Here is a 17032-nt window from a genome sequence, read left to right on the forward strand (position 1 = left end):
GACATCCAAGAAGCTAAGGTAGCTAGGCCCGGCATTTCATGCACCCATCACAGAAAGAAAGGAAGCAAAAGAAAGATGGGGAAAAAAAAAGAGAGGGTGACGAATGGTGGCGTGATATGGTGACGGCGATGGTGGTGGTGGTGGTGCATGCATGGTGCTTCCTGACCCAACCCCATCTGGAAACCAAGTCACAAGATAGCTTGGCTTTGGAATATGACGACATATATGCATGATTGATGGATGGATATATATAAAGACCAGAGATCAGTGGTTATGATGAGATGAGTTGAGAGGCACCAGCAACTTAATAAAGAGACACGCAATGGTGTATGTGCTGAAATGATCACCGTGCAAAGTAAAATAATAAAGTGTGTAATATATAGTAGTGCTGATTTCCTCGATCTTGGACCTCAGTCAGTTCGTGTAAACTAGGTTTTAATTGTTTTATACTAATCGCAAGTTGGCAAACTAGAGAGAGAGTAGTAGTAGCAAGTTAAGTTATTAGTGATTATGACAAGATGGGTTAACTAGATAGATATCGTTTTATCCAATAACACTCGATTACCAGCCGGCCGTGATGTGCTTTCGACATCTATCTAGAGTTGGAGATGACAAGTATCCATGCATCCACATCACACAAAGCGGCCATTTATCGCTTAGAGGAGCACGCACCATGCTTCGTGCACAAGGTTCGAATATGCTCAAATAATAGTATTCGTCACGGAAGCTCCAGTATTCCTTTCAACTCTAGCTCGAAGAAGAAACGACGTTGACACATGCAGCAATTGAGCTTTCTTAATAGTAAGAAAGTTCAGGTTTTACTGCTACTTGTGACTTACTCCGAGTGATTTATTATTATTTGCTAAGCCGTTTTTTACTACATATATATAGCTAGCAAGCTTCTATGAGATCTCGATTTGGAGACTTGATTTAGGTTTGGAGATGGCCTTTGACTGTGGTGATGGCGGTGCGACGGGGCATCACTCTTGTCACCAACCATAGGTTCATTTGGAGGTCGGAAAGAGCTGGGCACGAGCACAAGAAGAAACGACGCATCGAGAGGATGGTGGTGGGGAGTGACAAGTGAGCTTGTGTCATGGGCGTGTGTTGTCGTGGCGGCAAGGTGGCAACAGGAGATGGGATGATGGAGGCACCCAACTGCTGAGTAAAAACATCCAAGACAAAGTAGGCAGCTGGCTTGTCTAACTACGTGTGTATATATATACATGCATCGTCTTGTATATGTCTAAAAAGAAATTAAAATCATATAATTTATGTCCATGCATGGATAACTTTGGATTTTCAGTAAGAAAATACTCACAGCCCTTTAATTACTCACAACTCCTAGCTTTGAGTCATCTGATGATTTTTATCCCTTTTTTATTACGTGTGCAATGATATTACCTCTCTTTTTATTTTCCGTACGAAACAGTAACCAGCGGATTACAGAGTACATCACTGAAAACTTCATACCGTCATGAAGGGTTACAAAGATTCAAATTTTTAAGCTTCATATGGTTATGATGTTTATATATGTCATAATTAGTAAATCAAAATTATATGGACAAAATCTGTCTAAAACAAGGCACCATAAATCTGATGCTTATATATGTCGCCGATCTTGTCATCAACGACAACAGCAACAAAAAGCACCGGCAGATGGCATGATTAAACAACACGACACGTATGCGGAATTAAAGCATGGCACCATGGAGGCAACTAAGTGCAAAAGTGGCTCCTTTCCACCAGACGTCGCCCCCGGATAAGAAAACTACGGCCATTAGTTTTGAGGGCCAACCAAGCCGCCCATTGGACGTTGCAAAAGATTTCAACCAGTTTTTGTCCCTCTCCCACTATGGTTGGAGGCAGCCACACTCACTCAACTTTTATTGCAACCTATCAAAAAGAGATGTACAACTTTAGGGCAACTAGCTAGTTTAATTTCCTCCAAGGAAACAGCACCTGCTCATCACTTCGTTCCATATAATGCGTAATTAATAAAGCCTTTAGAAGATACTAGAGGAACAAGCAAGAGCTCAAATTATGCTTCCATGAACCGGAAGCATAAAACGAGCTCTTTCAAGAGTTGAGGCATACTATATAACTATATAAGACATGGAAGCACAAGACTATAGATCAAGTATATGCTGTGACTGTGAGCTAGGGAAGTCTTGAGTTGTCCCCGGATACTACTATAAGTTCGAATCCTACCGCCTTTTGCCTCCTTCTGAATAAATTTTGTAAAAAAAGGGACAATTTGATTTGAAGATATTTCAACTTTTCATAAACCTGAAACATATATGCTGCTGTCGTGTGCCTCGCCAATTGGTTGATCTTTTCCTAACTGCATCATGCACCACGCACACTAGTTAGTCATCATTGATTTTTTGGCGAATAAACTAAGAGATGCAGTCTATGTTTACTAGCGGTATGAGATTAAGGGGAGGAGAAAGAGAGAGCCAGAGTGATACGGGCCGCCGTGAACTGTGCCGCTTTGGCGTCAAATCAAGCTTAACAAACTAATTAGAACGTCGTGGCAAGTTGCTTTGCTTCCGATTGGTGTCCGGGCTTGATTAGGGTTTGATAGAGAGCGGGGTGGTATGTATAGTGGACGCTGCCGTCATCATCTCCAACACACCAAAGCGTCTTGCTTGCTTTGGCTTTTCTGCTTTTTCTAGGCGCCTTGGTTGCGTTGTTAAGGTAAGTAACAACCACTACTAGAAAAACAGCCATAGGCACCGGTTGAAAAGAGGCATAGGTACCGGTTTTTGAACCAGTACCCCGAAACCGCGACCAATGGCCTCCCTCTTCGTCACCGGGTAAATCAACCGGTGCCTAAAGTATTCTTTGGCACCGGTTGAAAATAACAACCGGTACCAAAGACGGTCACCCCGTTCCATCGCATCCTCTCCCGTTCCCTCGTATCCTCTTCCGTTCTCTTCTCACCTTCCACCAATCATTCAAGAATCGATCTACCACAAAATATTGGATCGACATATACAAAACCCATATATAGATTTATCATTCAAAGAATCGATCACAGGATAATACAATCAACACCCATCTCTATTTCATAAAAATAAGAAAAAAAGGAAAAAATCACCAACGGCTGGGTGGAGCCGCTCGCCGCCGCGGAGACCCTCGCCGGCCAGGAGTTGCTCGCCTGCAAATTTCCGGTGCAGATGCCGCTGCGCAGACGGAGGAGGCCGGCAAGGGAGGGAGCAGGGGAAGGGGCGGCGCGGCCGCCGGGATCCGACCTGCCGGCAGCCCCTGCTCGCCTCGCCGCCCAACATCGCCGTGCCGAGGGAGCTAAAGGCCGCCGCCGGGCAGGACCACCGCCGAGCAGGGCCACCGCCGAGCTTGAGGTCTGCCATGGAGGAGGAGGGCGAGCACCCGGCCGGAGGGAGAAGGGAGGGAGGAGGGAGGGGCTGCCGCCGTGGACTCCGCCGCGGAGCTCGAGGCCGCCCGTACGAGCTCCGCTGGCTGGCGTTGGAGGCCCCTCTCGCCGCGCGTGCCCACCGCCGCCGCCGCAGTTCCTGCGCAGATTCGGCGGCCGCCGTTGTGGCCCCGCGCGGAGGAGGCCGGCCGGAGATCCACCGCCGCGACAGAGCTCGAGCCGGGCCACCGCGCCCCGCGAGGGAGAAGCCGGGCCGCCCATCACTCAAGCAGGGGAGGACCTCGGGCCGTAGAGCCGAGGCGGCGGCGCGGCGCATGGGGAGAGCCGAGGCGGCGGCACTCGCCCGCCCGCACGGGGCGGCGCGGCGCATGGGGAGAGCCGAGACGGCGGCGCAGCGCACGCACGGCGCTCGCCCGGGGTGAGGGAGAGACGGAGCGAGAGAGAGAGAGGGGTAGAGTAGATGAGATCTAGAGAAATGAGACGGAACGAGAGAGAGGACGCGCGCCCAGCACTTACAAATATCTAGAGACGCGAGAGGCATTGGTACCGGGTGGTTTTTTCCACCGGTGCTAATGTCTGCTCCATAGGCACCGGTTCATGCCACCACCCGGTGCCGTTGATGCATGGCCAATTTGGTACCGGCTGATGGATTTAATCGGCGTCTTTGTCAGTGCATTGGCACCGGTTTGTGCCGTGGCGCGTCTTGCCAGCGTTTGGCGCAGGCCAAGAGTACCGGTTATTGATGCAGCCGGTGCTGATGTCTCACATTAGTACCGGTTCAAGTAACAAGTGGTTCCTTTGGTCTGGATTTTTGGGCTGTTTTCTAGTAGTGAATGGGGCAGGTTTCAGTTGAGTGAGCTGTGCATAGTACTGTTGCTGAGGTGTCACGCCGTGTCAAGCACTTTTTTTTCCCGGTGGAATAAAGCGATCACTCACGTCGTGTGGGCCGTGCATGGATGACGTGGCGAAAAGGACCTTCAATTCGTTCAGGGATATTTAGGCTCATCATCAGATTGCTGCTGCATGTATGAAAGCAAGGAACTCCGCATAAATTATGTTGTTGTTTTATAGAGATGAAACAATTCAAAATCTTGCTAGCAGTGTCGAAAAAGGCTCAACGCCTGCAGAAAAGCAGAAACTATTTGGAGCATGCACGGAAAAAAATTATTATCAGTCATTAGTGTCTAGTGCAACATGTACCATGCTGTTGTTACTTTGGAGCGCTTGCTTAGGTTTTGTTGCGTGGAGTTTGTGAACAACTTGAGATTATTGGTCCCAAATCGGCAATAATGCCAAATATTTTCATAGTACTTGTTGAACATTTGTGCTAGAATAAAGGATCAGAATTGGAGGTATCAACAATCATAGAAGCTGGGATAGATTCCCATGCTTTATGGATGACGACGCAACTTTCAATAATATAGAAAAGTAAAAAAAGAATTTACTCCAAATTACAAACATATGTATCACTAGCACAACTAATCACTCTCAATCAACTAATAGGCTAACAATTACTAAGACCATTTCAGTGAGGAGTGTCATCACATAGTTACCAAGACTGTAAACTAGCCGAGCCACCCATAAAATTCCTCCTCTTCCTGCTCTCTCTTCATAATAATACTCTCATATCAGCAAATTTAATGATCATAACATTTCTATGAGACTAATCTAAGGGAATTTGCTAAAATTTAGCATACCTTTTAGCAGCATATGTTTGGATCAGCTGATGCTAATCCATAGCTGGCTAAAAAATAGCACTGAAATCCAAACACCCTCCCCAATCTTGCCAATTTCTTTGGAAACTTCTAGCGTGCTATACACACCAAATATTTTTTGTTCATTCGCAAATTGATATGTTGCCAATTTCTTTGGAAACTTTACAGACCCAAATATTTTTGTTCATTCGCAAATAGATAGTTGCTGCCTAATAAGCAATTATCAACGGATACGCTGGAACAGACGTGCAGTTTGGTTGACGATATTTTTTTTTGAGAATTGGTTGACGACATGTATAATGGTGTACTCGCATACTACACGCGCACGACACCGGCCGGGCAGCATAATTCGGAAAAAGCGCGGGCGGCGTACGTGAGCGCGGCAGGTACGATCGAGTACTATGGCAGATGACTCGTCGACACTAGGAGCCAAAAATGCCCCGGCGACGCGCACCGGCCAGCGGAGGGGATCCGAGCCGCTCGCCTGGCCGGCGCCGCGCGGCATCCAGCCGCGCCGTGGGGAGTGACGCGCGCGCCCGGGCGCCCCGGAACAGCGACGACAACGGAGGCCCCGCGCGCCACGTGGCCCGCACCGGGCCCCCCTCCCCAGCCGGCGGGCCCCGCCCACGAGCGCCCAGTCCCCTTGCCGCACGGGTCACCCGCCACGTTCCGGAGGGCCCGCCGTGCCGGCCAGGAGCGCGGTGACGTCGCCGGCTACCGCCGCTGCCCACAGCCCACAGGACGACGACGGGGCGTCGACGCGTCGTGGTGGTGGTGGTCTGGACCCCACCTCGGGTCCCGCGTCCGTCTTTCTTCTCCATCGCCGTTGCTCTTGGTCAAAACGGTCGGGAACTGTCGGAATGAAAATGGGAACGGAAAAATCGGACGGGAAAACGAAATCGGTATTACGGGATATCGAGAACGAAATCAATCGGTCGGGAGCATGCCGATTACGATCGGGAATCGATAACTCAAAACGGAAAAATACATACAACCACTTCAAACATTTAACTCGATAAAATAATTACAACTATGCATAAATAACATGGAAACAAGACTCGTATAACTAAGAAACACAGGTAAAGTGAATCACGAATTCACAATTCACGTTGTAACATATGCAAACAACAATTCACGTTTCCAACACAGGTAACACAGCCGACTACGACAAATACGGGAATTCCCGCGGGAATTTTCCCGGCTGAAAACGGGAACCGTGAAAACGGTCGGGAAAACACCCCAACCGTTCCCGTTCCCGTTCCCGCCCGTTTTCCTGTTTTGTTTTCCCATTTTTCTATTTTTTTCCACGGAAACGGTTTACGGTCGGTTTAAACGGTAAACGGAGCCGGTCGGGACGGGATTTTCCCGTCCCATTTTCAACCCTACTCGTCGGCATTGCTGGGAGGTGGAACATTGCTGCAGAGAATGATACGAAATGACTGGTGGGTAAACAGAACGTCGCTTGGTTAATTATTTAGAGACGGGGTTTAAATTGTAAAATTGCTGCACAACATAATTCAAATCGGTGCTAGTCTCGACCGCGACTCCAAGGCACTGCTCCTGTCCAAATCAGACGTCTGTTTTAACAAGCCCATGAACATGGTACTAGCCATGGTAATTCTAGGGAAGCACAAATTGTGGGGATTATAGTATTATCTTCTTTACTAGTTTTTTGCCTCGGAGCTAGAGCGACCCCAACAAAACATGGCTTTATATAGGGGATGATGAGTCTTGAGACTTCATGACTTGTTCGGCCCACTTTGTGTAAGAGTTCTCTGCACAGCATGCATCTGCTGTGTTCGTTTGGCTTGTCAGTCAACCAGCCACCAGTACTATTCTCTCATATTAAATCAGCACTACCTACCAGCCAGTCAGCAGTACTGTTCTCTCCTAACAAATCAGCAGCAGCCATCAGCCACATCCAAGCGAACACAGCGGAAGCTCCTTAATTATCAAATGAAAAATACAAATAACTGAGAATCTAGGACTCCTTTATCAACGTACTATCAGCACATTGTCGATGTGTCTAGAGCTCCGTTAAGTCTTAATTGTACCATGCCAGGCTATCAGACGTCCATGCACACAAAACCGGGGGGGGGGGGGGATCTTGGGGGTGAGAGGTCTTGTGGGATCCAACTTATACAGGAAAATATGTACATAATGCTATCGATCCCAACTATGATAAAGTACAGGGAAATATGATCAATTGGACCAAAAACCCTCCATGCCATACGAGAATCACATCTTTGCTTGAGAGCAACTAGGATCCAAATTGCCATCCCATCAATTCATCCTGAATATGATTATTCGATGCCTTTCGACTTGCTGTACCCTACCTAGCACAGCCATTGAGCAAATATCGGCAATGGCGATCTTGTCCCTTCAACGACTGCGTGCTCAAGCCCCACTTTGCTTCCTCGATTCATCCAAGCAACCCCTCCCTAGTCCTCCCCTGTGCTGTGTTCCTCCCCGTCCAGCCACGTGACGCCATCCCGGGCCCACCGTCGCCCGTCACCGTCCGGCTGACGTCACGCCCCCATGTGCGCCCGCTCCTATATATACGGGGCCTCCCCCACGTCCTCCGGCCCGGGATATTGACGGCGACCACCCAACCAGCCACTCACAGAGTTCACGCCGTGAATTAGCTAGCGGCGGCAGCGCGGCAACCACACGCCCGCCCGGGCGCCCCCCTCTGCTCCCGCAAGGCTGCAGCCGATCCCGTCGATCTCCTCCGCACCGCACCGCAGCCCCCCCAACCACAGCGAGAGGAGAAAGGAAGAGTCGTACATGCAGGGAGGCGGCGGCGTGAGCTGCGCGGTGGCCGGCGAGGCGCCGACCCCCGGGCCCCGGCGGCGCCTGGGCCTGACCATCGACCCCGCGGGCGACGTGGAGGCCCCCGCGGAGCGCGTCGGGCGGCTGGTCCGCGAGAGCCCCGTGGTGATCTTCGCCCGGCGCGGGTGCTGCATGTGCCACGTGATGCGGCGGCTGCTGGAGGCCGTGGGCGCGCACGCGACGGTGATCGAGGTGGAGGAGGCCGCCGAGGAGGCCGCGGCGTCGGCGGCCGCCGCCGCGGCCGTGCCGGCGTTGTTCGTGGGCGGCGCGCCCGTGGGCGGGCTGGACGGGCTCATGGGGCTCCACCTCAGCGGCCTCCTGGTCCCGCGCCTCCGCGAGGTCGGCGCGCTCTGCGGCTAGGGGCCGGGCCGCGCGTCGCCGGCCGGCCGGGCCGACGACGAACCTACCCACCCCGCCGGAGCAGCCGCGCGCGGCGGGTCGGCTTGCCGTGCCTCTGTAGATACACGGGTACGCTATACGTTACGTAATTTAGGTGGAAGTCGAGGGGGGGCGGGGTAAAATGGACAGTGACGTTAGTAAGACGTCGTCGCGTGCTGTACACTTGGGGTGCTTTTGCTACGGGGCTGGAGGCGAGAGGGTTGGCTAAAGCTGAGGGCTCCCGCGAGAAATGTCTGGGTCTAAATGTAATTAATACGTTTCTCTTGTACAAGTCCGGTCAATTTCACCTCCCTCTCTCTCTCTCTTTCTCCTCTCGCTTGGCTTGATTAGCTGTGATTGACAGCGTGACGTGCGTATGTATGCGACTTCAGTCGAAAGTAATTAAGGAAGGCAGAGGAGATGAATTGAGAATGGAAAAGTGTAGTGGACTATCATGCATCGACTGACTGTATATACGTGTAACGGGGGCGAGATAAGGTATTAAACGAGGAGGGTGGGTGGCGTAGACGTCACCGGATCGGAACCTGATGGGAAGGAAGACAAACGATCAAGGACGCTTAAGGTCAGGTGGAGTACGTGTTAGTTGGCCTCCGCCTCCCTGCACGCGAGTTCAGGCTTGGGGCGGCGCACCTGCCCGCCGGCACAGGATTTATACTTGATCATCTTCCGGAAAAAGGGAACGGCCGTCATGCATGCCGACCCGCAACTGCAATTCTGCAAGCTGGATTGTATATATTGCGCGTACGTGGTCGTCAACGACTGCGCCGGCGACATGATCGGTCCATCCAAAGAAGCTAAAGATAACCACTGAATAGCCGTGCCCCCTACGGCATGGAGAGAAGGAAAAATTAAACCAGAGAGTTATCCATCTTCTCTGAGGTGAAATCGACGGCCGATCTGCAGTACAGTAGATTGGCGCGGTTGGGCTGCGATCATGCAAAGGCAGATCATCGGCTGCCGCGTGCTCCCACGGCCGCCTGCGGACGGGCAGGGGTAACTGCTAGTGCCATGTTTGGACGGGACGGGTTAAAATTAAGTGCTAAAGTTTAAAATCTACGAGTATTCATATATTTGCTAATGCTTTTTAGTTTTGGTTAAACTTTAGCTCGCCTAATTAGCTTTTCTGTTTGTATGCTTGGCTCGAAACAGAACCTAAATATAAGTGCAGTAGATGTTTGGGTGTGAGTATGCAACGAGTGGATGCTGAAGCCAGAATTATTATTAAGTACAAAAAATTGAAGTAGATGTATGCATGAACCCGATCCCGTGACGTGCAGCAGCGGCGGCGGCAGCAGCTGGAGCTCCTGCGGGCAGCACTGCGCTCCTCCGATATCCCGTGCGCGTCTCCGTGTTATGAGCAAGCCGACGACGTACGGCTGGGCCTGGCTGAGCTGAGCTGAGCTGAGCTGAGCTGAGAAGAAGGCAGCAGCAGCCGTCGGCATCTGTTTGTACGCTTACTCCGTGGCCGCATCCGGGCCGGCCGGATTCCTCGGCCAGGAGCCCAGCAGCCCAGCAGCAGCAGCAGCATTAGCTCCTGCTAGCTAGCCCCGTCCCCGGCCCGTACGTACGTACACCGTCAAGTCAGCGTCGACTCACCACGTACAGTACATCGCAGTAATTAGCTGGTGTACGCGTACGTGTTAAACTGATCGTACGCGCAGCGCGGGGTGTGGTCGCCTGTACGTACGCTGTGGCTCCTCGCCAGGAGTCCACCATCACCATGGCTCGCCCCCTCTGTCGCTAGCAGCCTCGCCTGAACTCGGTACGTACAAACGACGCAGGGGCGCGTGCGTGCAGCGTTGCAGCAGCCTGCGCTAGTGCGGTCCCACGTGACGCCTGCGTGTGCGCGTCCGCCTCCACTAGATATCGTGCAAAGACGAATGCACGCCCATTAGGGCACGTGCACACTCCCCATGTTCCTCAACGCAAAGAGTGACGAGAACACACGTGCAATGGCACCTGTAGCCTGCAGGGTCTCGCTCTGCATGCCTAGCAGATCGATCGACTCGAGAGCGCGCTGCTGTGTGCCGAGCTGAGTCCACTGGGATTTGCGATTTGCAAGTGCTCCTACCCTCTGCACGAATTGACTGATTAATTTGATTGCAGTGTTTTTTCATGGCCCAGAAGAGGAAGGAGAAGGCCTGATGTTGCCAATGGGCCAGAAGCCCACCAGCGTTGCCGCTGAAATGAGATGCTCTCTATTCTTCTCCGTGAAAAAAATAAAAAAAGTTGAAAATAATGCAGGACGATGAATGCGCAGCAGGTCATGCTCACAGTACTGTGGGCCTAGCAAGGAAGCAAATGCAGCCCAATCTGGGCGATCCAGGAGGACAGGACCTCGCTCCTTTTTCATATTTATATTTTAAAAAACAAAATTTCAAAAATATATGTTAAATAGAAAAATTTTCAAAAATGGGTCCCCGTCGCTCACTGGATGGGCGACAGGACCTAAATATAAAAAAAATACATTTAGATCCTGGCGCCCAAGACACATTAAACAGTAGAACTTGTAAAATTGATATAAAATCGTAAAAAAATCTGAAAAATATAAACTCAACTGTTTTGGATTCTATGAAACAAGATCTACAACTTTTGTTACATAAAGTTTTTCATTTGATCAATGTATCTTGCTCTATTTTAAATACCAGTTTAATGCACTTTTATTTAAATCTCAATATCCATCCTTTGGATGTATGTCATCTTTGGCCAGAGTGTTGCATATGGTGAGCATAGGCTACAAAATTGGTAGGCCCAGAAAACATTTCTAAAATAAGTTTTTAAATTAGATCTTGCAATATATCTGGTTTAAATGGGTTATTTATACATGCTACTATACTGAGTATTAGAAGCCATAACTTTTACAGTACCATTATTTTATTTCCTAAGAGCTATAAAAAAAGTTTACTAAATTTTAGATAAGCACAACTAGACCAAATGAATTATTTCAGATTTTTCTAGGTACAAAAACTATTTTTCTTGATTTAGATACATTGATCAAATGAAAAACTTTATGTAACAAAAGTTGTAGATCTTGTTTCATAGAATCCATAACAGTTGAGTTTGCATTTTTTCGATTTTTCTACGATTTTAGAAGTTCACTATTTAATGCGCCCTGGGCGCCAGGATATAAATGTAAATTTTTTTACATTTAGGTCATGTCGCCCATTAGGGGGCGACAGTAATCTATTTTTAAAAATTTCTATATTCGACATATATTTTTGAATTTTTTTTAAATATAAAAATGAAAAAGTACCCAGGACCTCGCGTGCCGCCGCGGCGTGGTGGGCTCCGCGGACCCCTCGGCCCTCGTCACAATGTCGACATCGTTCGCCCCCCCCCCCCCCCCCCCCCCGACTCGATCCGCATATCCACCCACGCCGCGCCCGCCTGCACGTGACCTCCCCTCCTCCGCGGACCTCTCCCCCGCCACCTCAGTCGCTTCCCGCTGGGCCCCGCCTCAGAAGGACCCACCAACCAGTCTTGTATGCCCCGCTAGGACTACGTGTAACACGTACGCTCCTCCGTACGTGGGCCCAGGTCGTTATACGGCCGCTAGGCCCCGCATCAGACGCGCCCGACCAGGGCGCGACATCCCCGCCGTCTGCCGAGGAGGCCGACGGTCGGGATGCCTCCCGGCGCGTGGCTCTCACCTCCCGGACCCACGCCTCAGGGACGACGCCTGCGCGCAGACCACCTGGGTGCGCCCACGGCCGTCCACGTCGTCGATGGCGGTCGGCGCATCGCCACCGCGGTTGGGGTGCACTCCCACCACCATGACGACATCCCTTCTCTTCAAAGTCCGCCCTTCTCTCTGCTCGGCTCTTTCCCCACGACTTCGACCTCGCCTCCCTCCCGATCTCCTCTCTCTCTCTGTCCACTAGCCGTGTTCGTTTTGCGTGAGACGGGGAGCTAGGAATCCACGGCATCGGAAAAGGCGGCCGCCCAAATTGCCGGTTTCCCCGAGAGTTTTGTCCGTCCTGTCCATCGCGGGATTGGATTCTCCGGCCATGGCTCTCGCCGCGCTCCGCCGGCACGCCGGCCAGTTCTTGAGCACCAGCAATGGTGCGCGATTCGGCTGCTTTTTCCGAGACCTATCGCCGTTTGCTCTGGAGATTGACGGCTTTTATGTGTTGCGCGTGCAGAGCTCATGGCGGCGTCGCTCTCGACGGCGAGCTGCGCGGAGGAGATGCAGAAGGCGGAGGGGGGAGGGTGCCGCGACGACGCGGCGGCGCTGCGGCTCAAGGAGGTGGCCATGGCGGCGATACTGGTGGCCGGGGTGCTCGGGGTGGGCCTGCCGCTCGCGGGCCGGAAGCGCCGCGCGATGCGCACGGACAGCGCCGCGTTCATGGCGGCCAAGGCGTTCGCGGCCGGGGTCATCCTCGCCACGGGGTTCGTCCACATGCTGCACGACGCCCAGAACGCGCTCTCCAGCCCCTGCCTCCCCGCCGTGCCGTGGCGACGGTTCCCGTTCCCGGGGTTCGTCGCCATGGTCGCCGCGCTCGCCACGCTGGTGCTCGACTTCCTCGCCACCAGGTTCTACGAGACGAAGCACCGCGACGAGGCCGCGCGCGTCAAGGCAGCCGCTGCGGCCGCGCTCGCAGCGGCCTCCTCCGCGTCCGCGAGTGAAGAGGATATCACCGTGGTCACCGTCGTCGAGGACGAGCGCAAGGCCCCGCTCCTGCAAACGCACTGCCATGGACACTCGCACGGACACGGACACAGCCACAGCCATGGACACGAGCTGGTGCAAGTGGAGGGCCGAGAGGGGGATGTGTCGGAGCATGTCCGCTCTGTCGTTGTATCACAGGTGGTTTGTTGTTTGATCAGCTCATTTGGGATACTTTGATGCTTCATGGAGCACACTCTGATGACCACCATTGCCTTGGTTGCAGATACTGGAGATGGGGATAGTGTCTCACTCTGTGATCATCGGTTTGTCACTGGGAGTGTCGCGGAGCCCGTGCACAATCAGGCCACTTGTCGCAGCTCTTTCATTCCACCAGTTCTTCGAGGGGTTTGCATTAGGCGGGTGCATTGCTCAGGTGAGAATTTCAGTAAGCTTCCATTGAGTAATTCTCAATTTCACGTTATTTAATTAATCAATAATACTTTACCAAGCTCTATTGGCACCATGATTGATGATTTTGCACAAGAACATGGAAGTGGAATTGTTTAGATTGCTTGAGTTTCCAGCTGTTGATCTGTTTGGTAGTGTGTTCGGGGTCCTACATTTGCTTTCGTCTGGATTCGCTCCTTTGTCAATTTGATGGTTGGGGAATCAGTCTTTAAGAGCATCGACCCCATCCTTCAAACTTTTAGAAAAGCTAATTTGTTGATCATCATGGCATGTCAAAGTTTGTTTGAATTAATGTGCAAGTATAAATAGAGTAGTAACGTGACGAGTTTATTTATGCTTTAAATTTACTGTATGCAAAAAATTATCCTGTTATTCCAATATCTCCTCATGAATAAGACAAACCCAAATTAGCTGTTGCTCATTCTTAGGTGGAGCGTTATTTATTCTTTTTAGTGCTTGTGTATTTATCAGTCTCTAGGTGCCCATTACTTTTAGGGGGGCATCACTCACGGAAACCAATTGTTTGATACTAATATACGATGATGTTGAACCCTGTAGTTTATATATCATATAATTTCTTGTTGGTTGGAAAAATCCAGCTGATAGCCTGATACTCACGCCTCAACTTTATATGGGGTGAATGTAATTTGTTGTATTTCTTTCAATTGTTCCTTTTACTAACCTTCAAAGTTTTTTTTACTAACCTTCCAAGTTGCCTGTTTCTACCTTCAAACTGAAGTTTGTGACCATTTGACATCAGGAATTCTGACCTCCTTCCAAATCATTTGTTTAATGTTTCCAAAACTACTATTTTGGCAATACTTGTATTTGATACTTGATCGGTTACAAAAAATGGTATTGGCATGCCAGAGTTCAAACATTTGACTTTAATAATATAACTTGGTATTATACTTGTTGCTGTACCTTTTTTTTCTCCTTACAGTTTCCGTTCGTTTATTCATGTAAATTGCCATCTATGACTTTTCGTTCAAGTTATGGTTGCCTACTATTATACATTATAAATAGGATTTTGTGAGTCATGACAATTTCGTTGGATGTCCATTTACTGGCTGGATAACATTAGCACTAAACAGGCTCTAAAAAAATGCATGGGCATGTTTGCATTTCTTGTTTACTTTATCTTGACATTTATTTTACTCATTATTTTCTTTGGGTGGCTGTCTTTGATGCTGCCTTTTTCCCAATTAAATTATCAGTTGACCCACTACCAAATTATCTCCCTACAGGCACAATTCAAGAACCTTTCAGCGGTTCTAATGGCATCCTTCTTTGCCATTACAACACCGGCAGGGATAGCTGCTGGGGTAGGCTTGTCCACAATTTACAATCCAAATAGCCCAAGGGCTCTTGTGATTGAGGGAATTCTTGACTCGGTGTCAGCCGGCCTCCTGATATACATGTCGCTGGTGGATCTCATTGCTGCAGACTTCTTGGGTTCGAAGATGACAGGGTCGCTGCGACAGCAAGTGATGGCATACATCACACTGTTCCTTGGTGCGATCTCCATGTCATCACTGGCAATATGGGCTTGAGACCTACCCTTGATCATCAGGTAAAAGGTGCATAATCACCCGAGGAAATTCCTGTCGTGCGTGTATAGTGCTAATGTTACGCTCTAGTATCTTGCTGTGTCTCATAGTAGTAGCTTGCTGGGGCTCATAGGATGACATGCCCTGTTTTTGAAGGGCATGAAACAATCACCGCCATATGTAAAAAAGTGGGGCTCCTGTACTGCACTGCCCCAACAATGGTGGTTCCATAGGTGAGATGTTAACCGCGGGTTTCTATTGTACTCGAGCGTGTAACTGCAGTGGTTTTCTAAAACGACGAGCAAGCAGTGATATGTATGGCAGCCGCTGCATCAGCTGCTGGCTTTGATTTGATGTTTCATTGTTACTGTGGCTGGTCCTCTATTGTCAAATTCTTACGGTGTTGGCAGATTACCGAATACTGACCACTTGAGATCTGCATCAAATGCTTCAGCATCAGGGAGGTGTTGTTTCAAATGCACTTTTGTGCTGTGCAGTCCGTGGAGTAGAATCTTTCTTTGCGAGGGGTGATGTTTATGGAGTGTAGGATCTAAGCTGAAAGGCAATGTGGTGGTTGAAAAACTCGCCCATCTTTTTTCTGTGAGTGCACCGTGCTCCTAATGCTGAAAGTGGCGAGGAACATTCAGACCATGAGAAAATGACAACCACAGGTGGTGGCACCACTTGCCCACCCTTTTTCTTCCCTTTTCGCTTTAGAGTTGTTGACTCTCGCCAGGCCGTTCATTGCAGTTTGAGCCCTTGAGGTGCTTAGTTTTCAAATGGTTTTTTTTTTTAAATGGATACTAGTAACTGTTCTTTGAATATAAAAGTCAAGCTTTCCTATGCATTTAAACTACCAGGCCTCCACTATTTTCAATTTTATTAACGTTACTAATACAATGCAAGGTATACTTTTGTGTGCGCTTCATTTACAAATTTCGCCCACCGTTCATTGCTCTTGATATTCGTTGTGTTTGTTTGGCTGTGGTTGGTGGCTTGGTGCTGATTTGTTATGAAAGAACAGTACTGCTAACTGGCTGGTGGCTGGTGCTGATTTAGTACGAGAGAACAATACTGCTGGCTAGTTAGCTGAAAAGCCAAACGAACACACCCATTAGGTTGCTTTTGAAGGGAGTGAGAAACGATGAGGGAGGAGTTTTGAAATCTCTCGTTTGTTAGTGAAATGCAGGGCTCTCCGCTTGGGTCAATAAATGGAAAATAAATTTTAATGCCCATAGATTGAAAATCATGAATCAAATGAAAAGTAAATGACCGGATTTAGGGCCCAATTCTTCGTTTTTTAGAGCAGGTCTGTCTGGGCGTGAAGGTTGCGTGTATGCAGGTCGGCCTGGGCTTGAAAGCGTGCGCGGGCTAGCCCTGGCCCCTGGATAAGAAATGATCCTTAGTGGGCCACAAGTTCAAAGACATTTGCGACACAACTGAATGAAATGGAAAGGGGAATAAAGAAAAAATCTGACCCAGAAACATATAGAGAGCTGCATGCTTTCTTTCTTTTTTTTGAATCGGAGAGCTGCATGCTTGGTCTATTGGTCATATCTGCAAAGACAGCAAGTCGGTTATGTTCTGCTATGCATACGTTGGTGGAGCCATCCTAACCAAATACGCGGAATGAACTCGTGGTAGATTAACTCATCTAACTCTCCTAAAAAAATTCATCTAATAACTCGACACCTGTCGATGGGCTCCCTGTTTTCCAGCACTTCCATCTAATCCAATTAGACTAAAAACTGCCATGTATGGGTCTGGTCGTCGGGGTTTCAACTTGTTGCTCACATTTGAAGCCAAATGAAAAAAAGGCGTGTCATTTGAAGCCATTTTTTTCTCTCTCTGAGACAACCATCTCATTCTTTCTGCTGGCCTTTTCCTCCACCTGACATCTGTTCATGCACACCAACACAACATTTTGCATTCACTGCAAAGCTATGTACTACACCAAAACACCCAACTGCTAACCCAAACTGCCGCATGGTTCCACAAGGACGGCCCACCAGTCAGTCACTGCCCAAACAAACACACCGGTCACTACAGCTACAGTCGCGTC

General features: G+C 49.7%; 2 protein-coding genes across 2 annotated transcripts; both read left to right on the top strand.

Moving 5' to 3' along the window:
• The first annotated feature begins 7688 nt into the window (after positions 1 to 7688).
• LOC120664353 (glutaredoxin-C7-like) lies at positions 7689 to 8749 on the top strand. Its single transcript, XM_039943534.1, has one exon. The coding sequence runs from the start codon at positions 7900 to 7902 to the stop codon at positions 8302 to 8304; it is 405 nt and encodes a 134-aa protein (XP_039799468.1). The 5' UTR covers positions 7689 to 7899; the 3' UTR covers positions 8305 to 8749.
• A 3391-nt stretch (positions 8750 to 12140) lies between these two features.
• LOC120664354 (zinc transporter 7-like) lies at positions 12141 to 15337 on the top strand. Its single transcript, XM_039943535.1, has 4 exons — positions 12141 to 12405; positions 12486 to 13150; positions 13236 to 13385; positions 14668 to 15337. Exons 1-4 carry the CDS (start codon positions 12351 to 12353, stop codon positions 14971 to 14973), a joined length of 1176 nt encoding a protein of 391 aa, XP_039799469.1. The 5' UTR covers positions 12141 to 12350; the 3' UTR covers positions 14974 to 15337.
• Positions 15338 to 17032: the final 1695 nt, after the last annotated feature.

The sequence above is a fragment of the Panicum virgatum genome, chromosome 3N, assembly GCF_016808335.1.
Source record: "Panicum virgatum strain AP13 chromosome 3N, P.virgatum_v5, whole genome shotgun sequence".
Classification (NCBI taxonomy): domain Eukaryota; kingdom Viridiplantae; phylum Streptophyta; class Magnoliopsida; order Poales; family Poaceae; genus Panicum; species Panicum virgatum.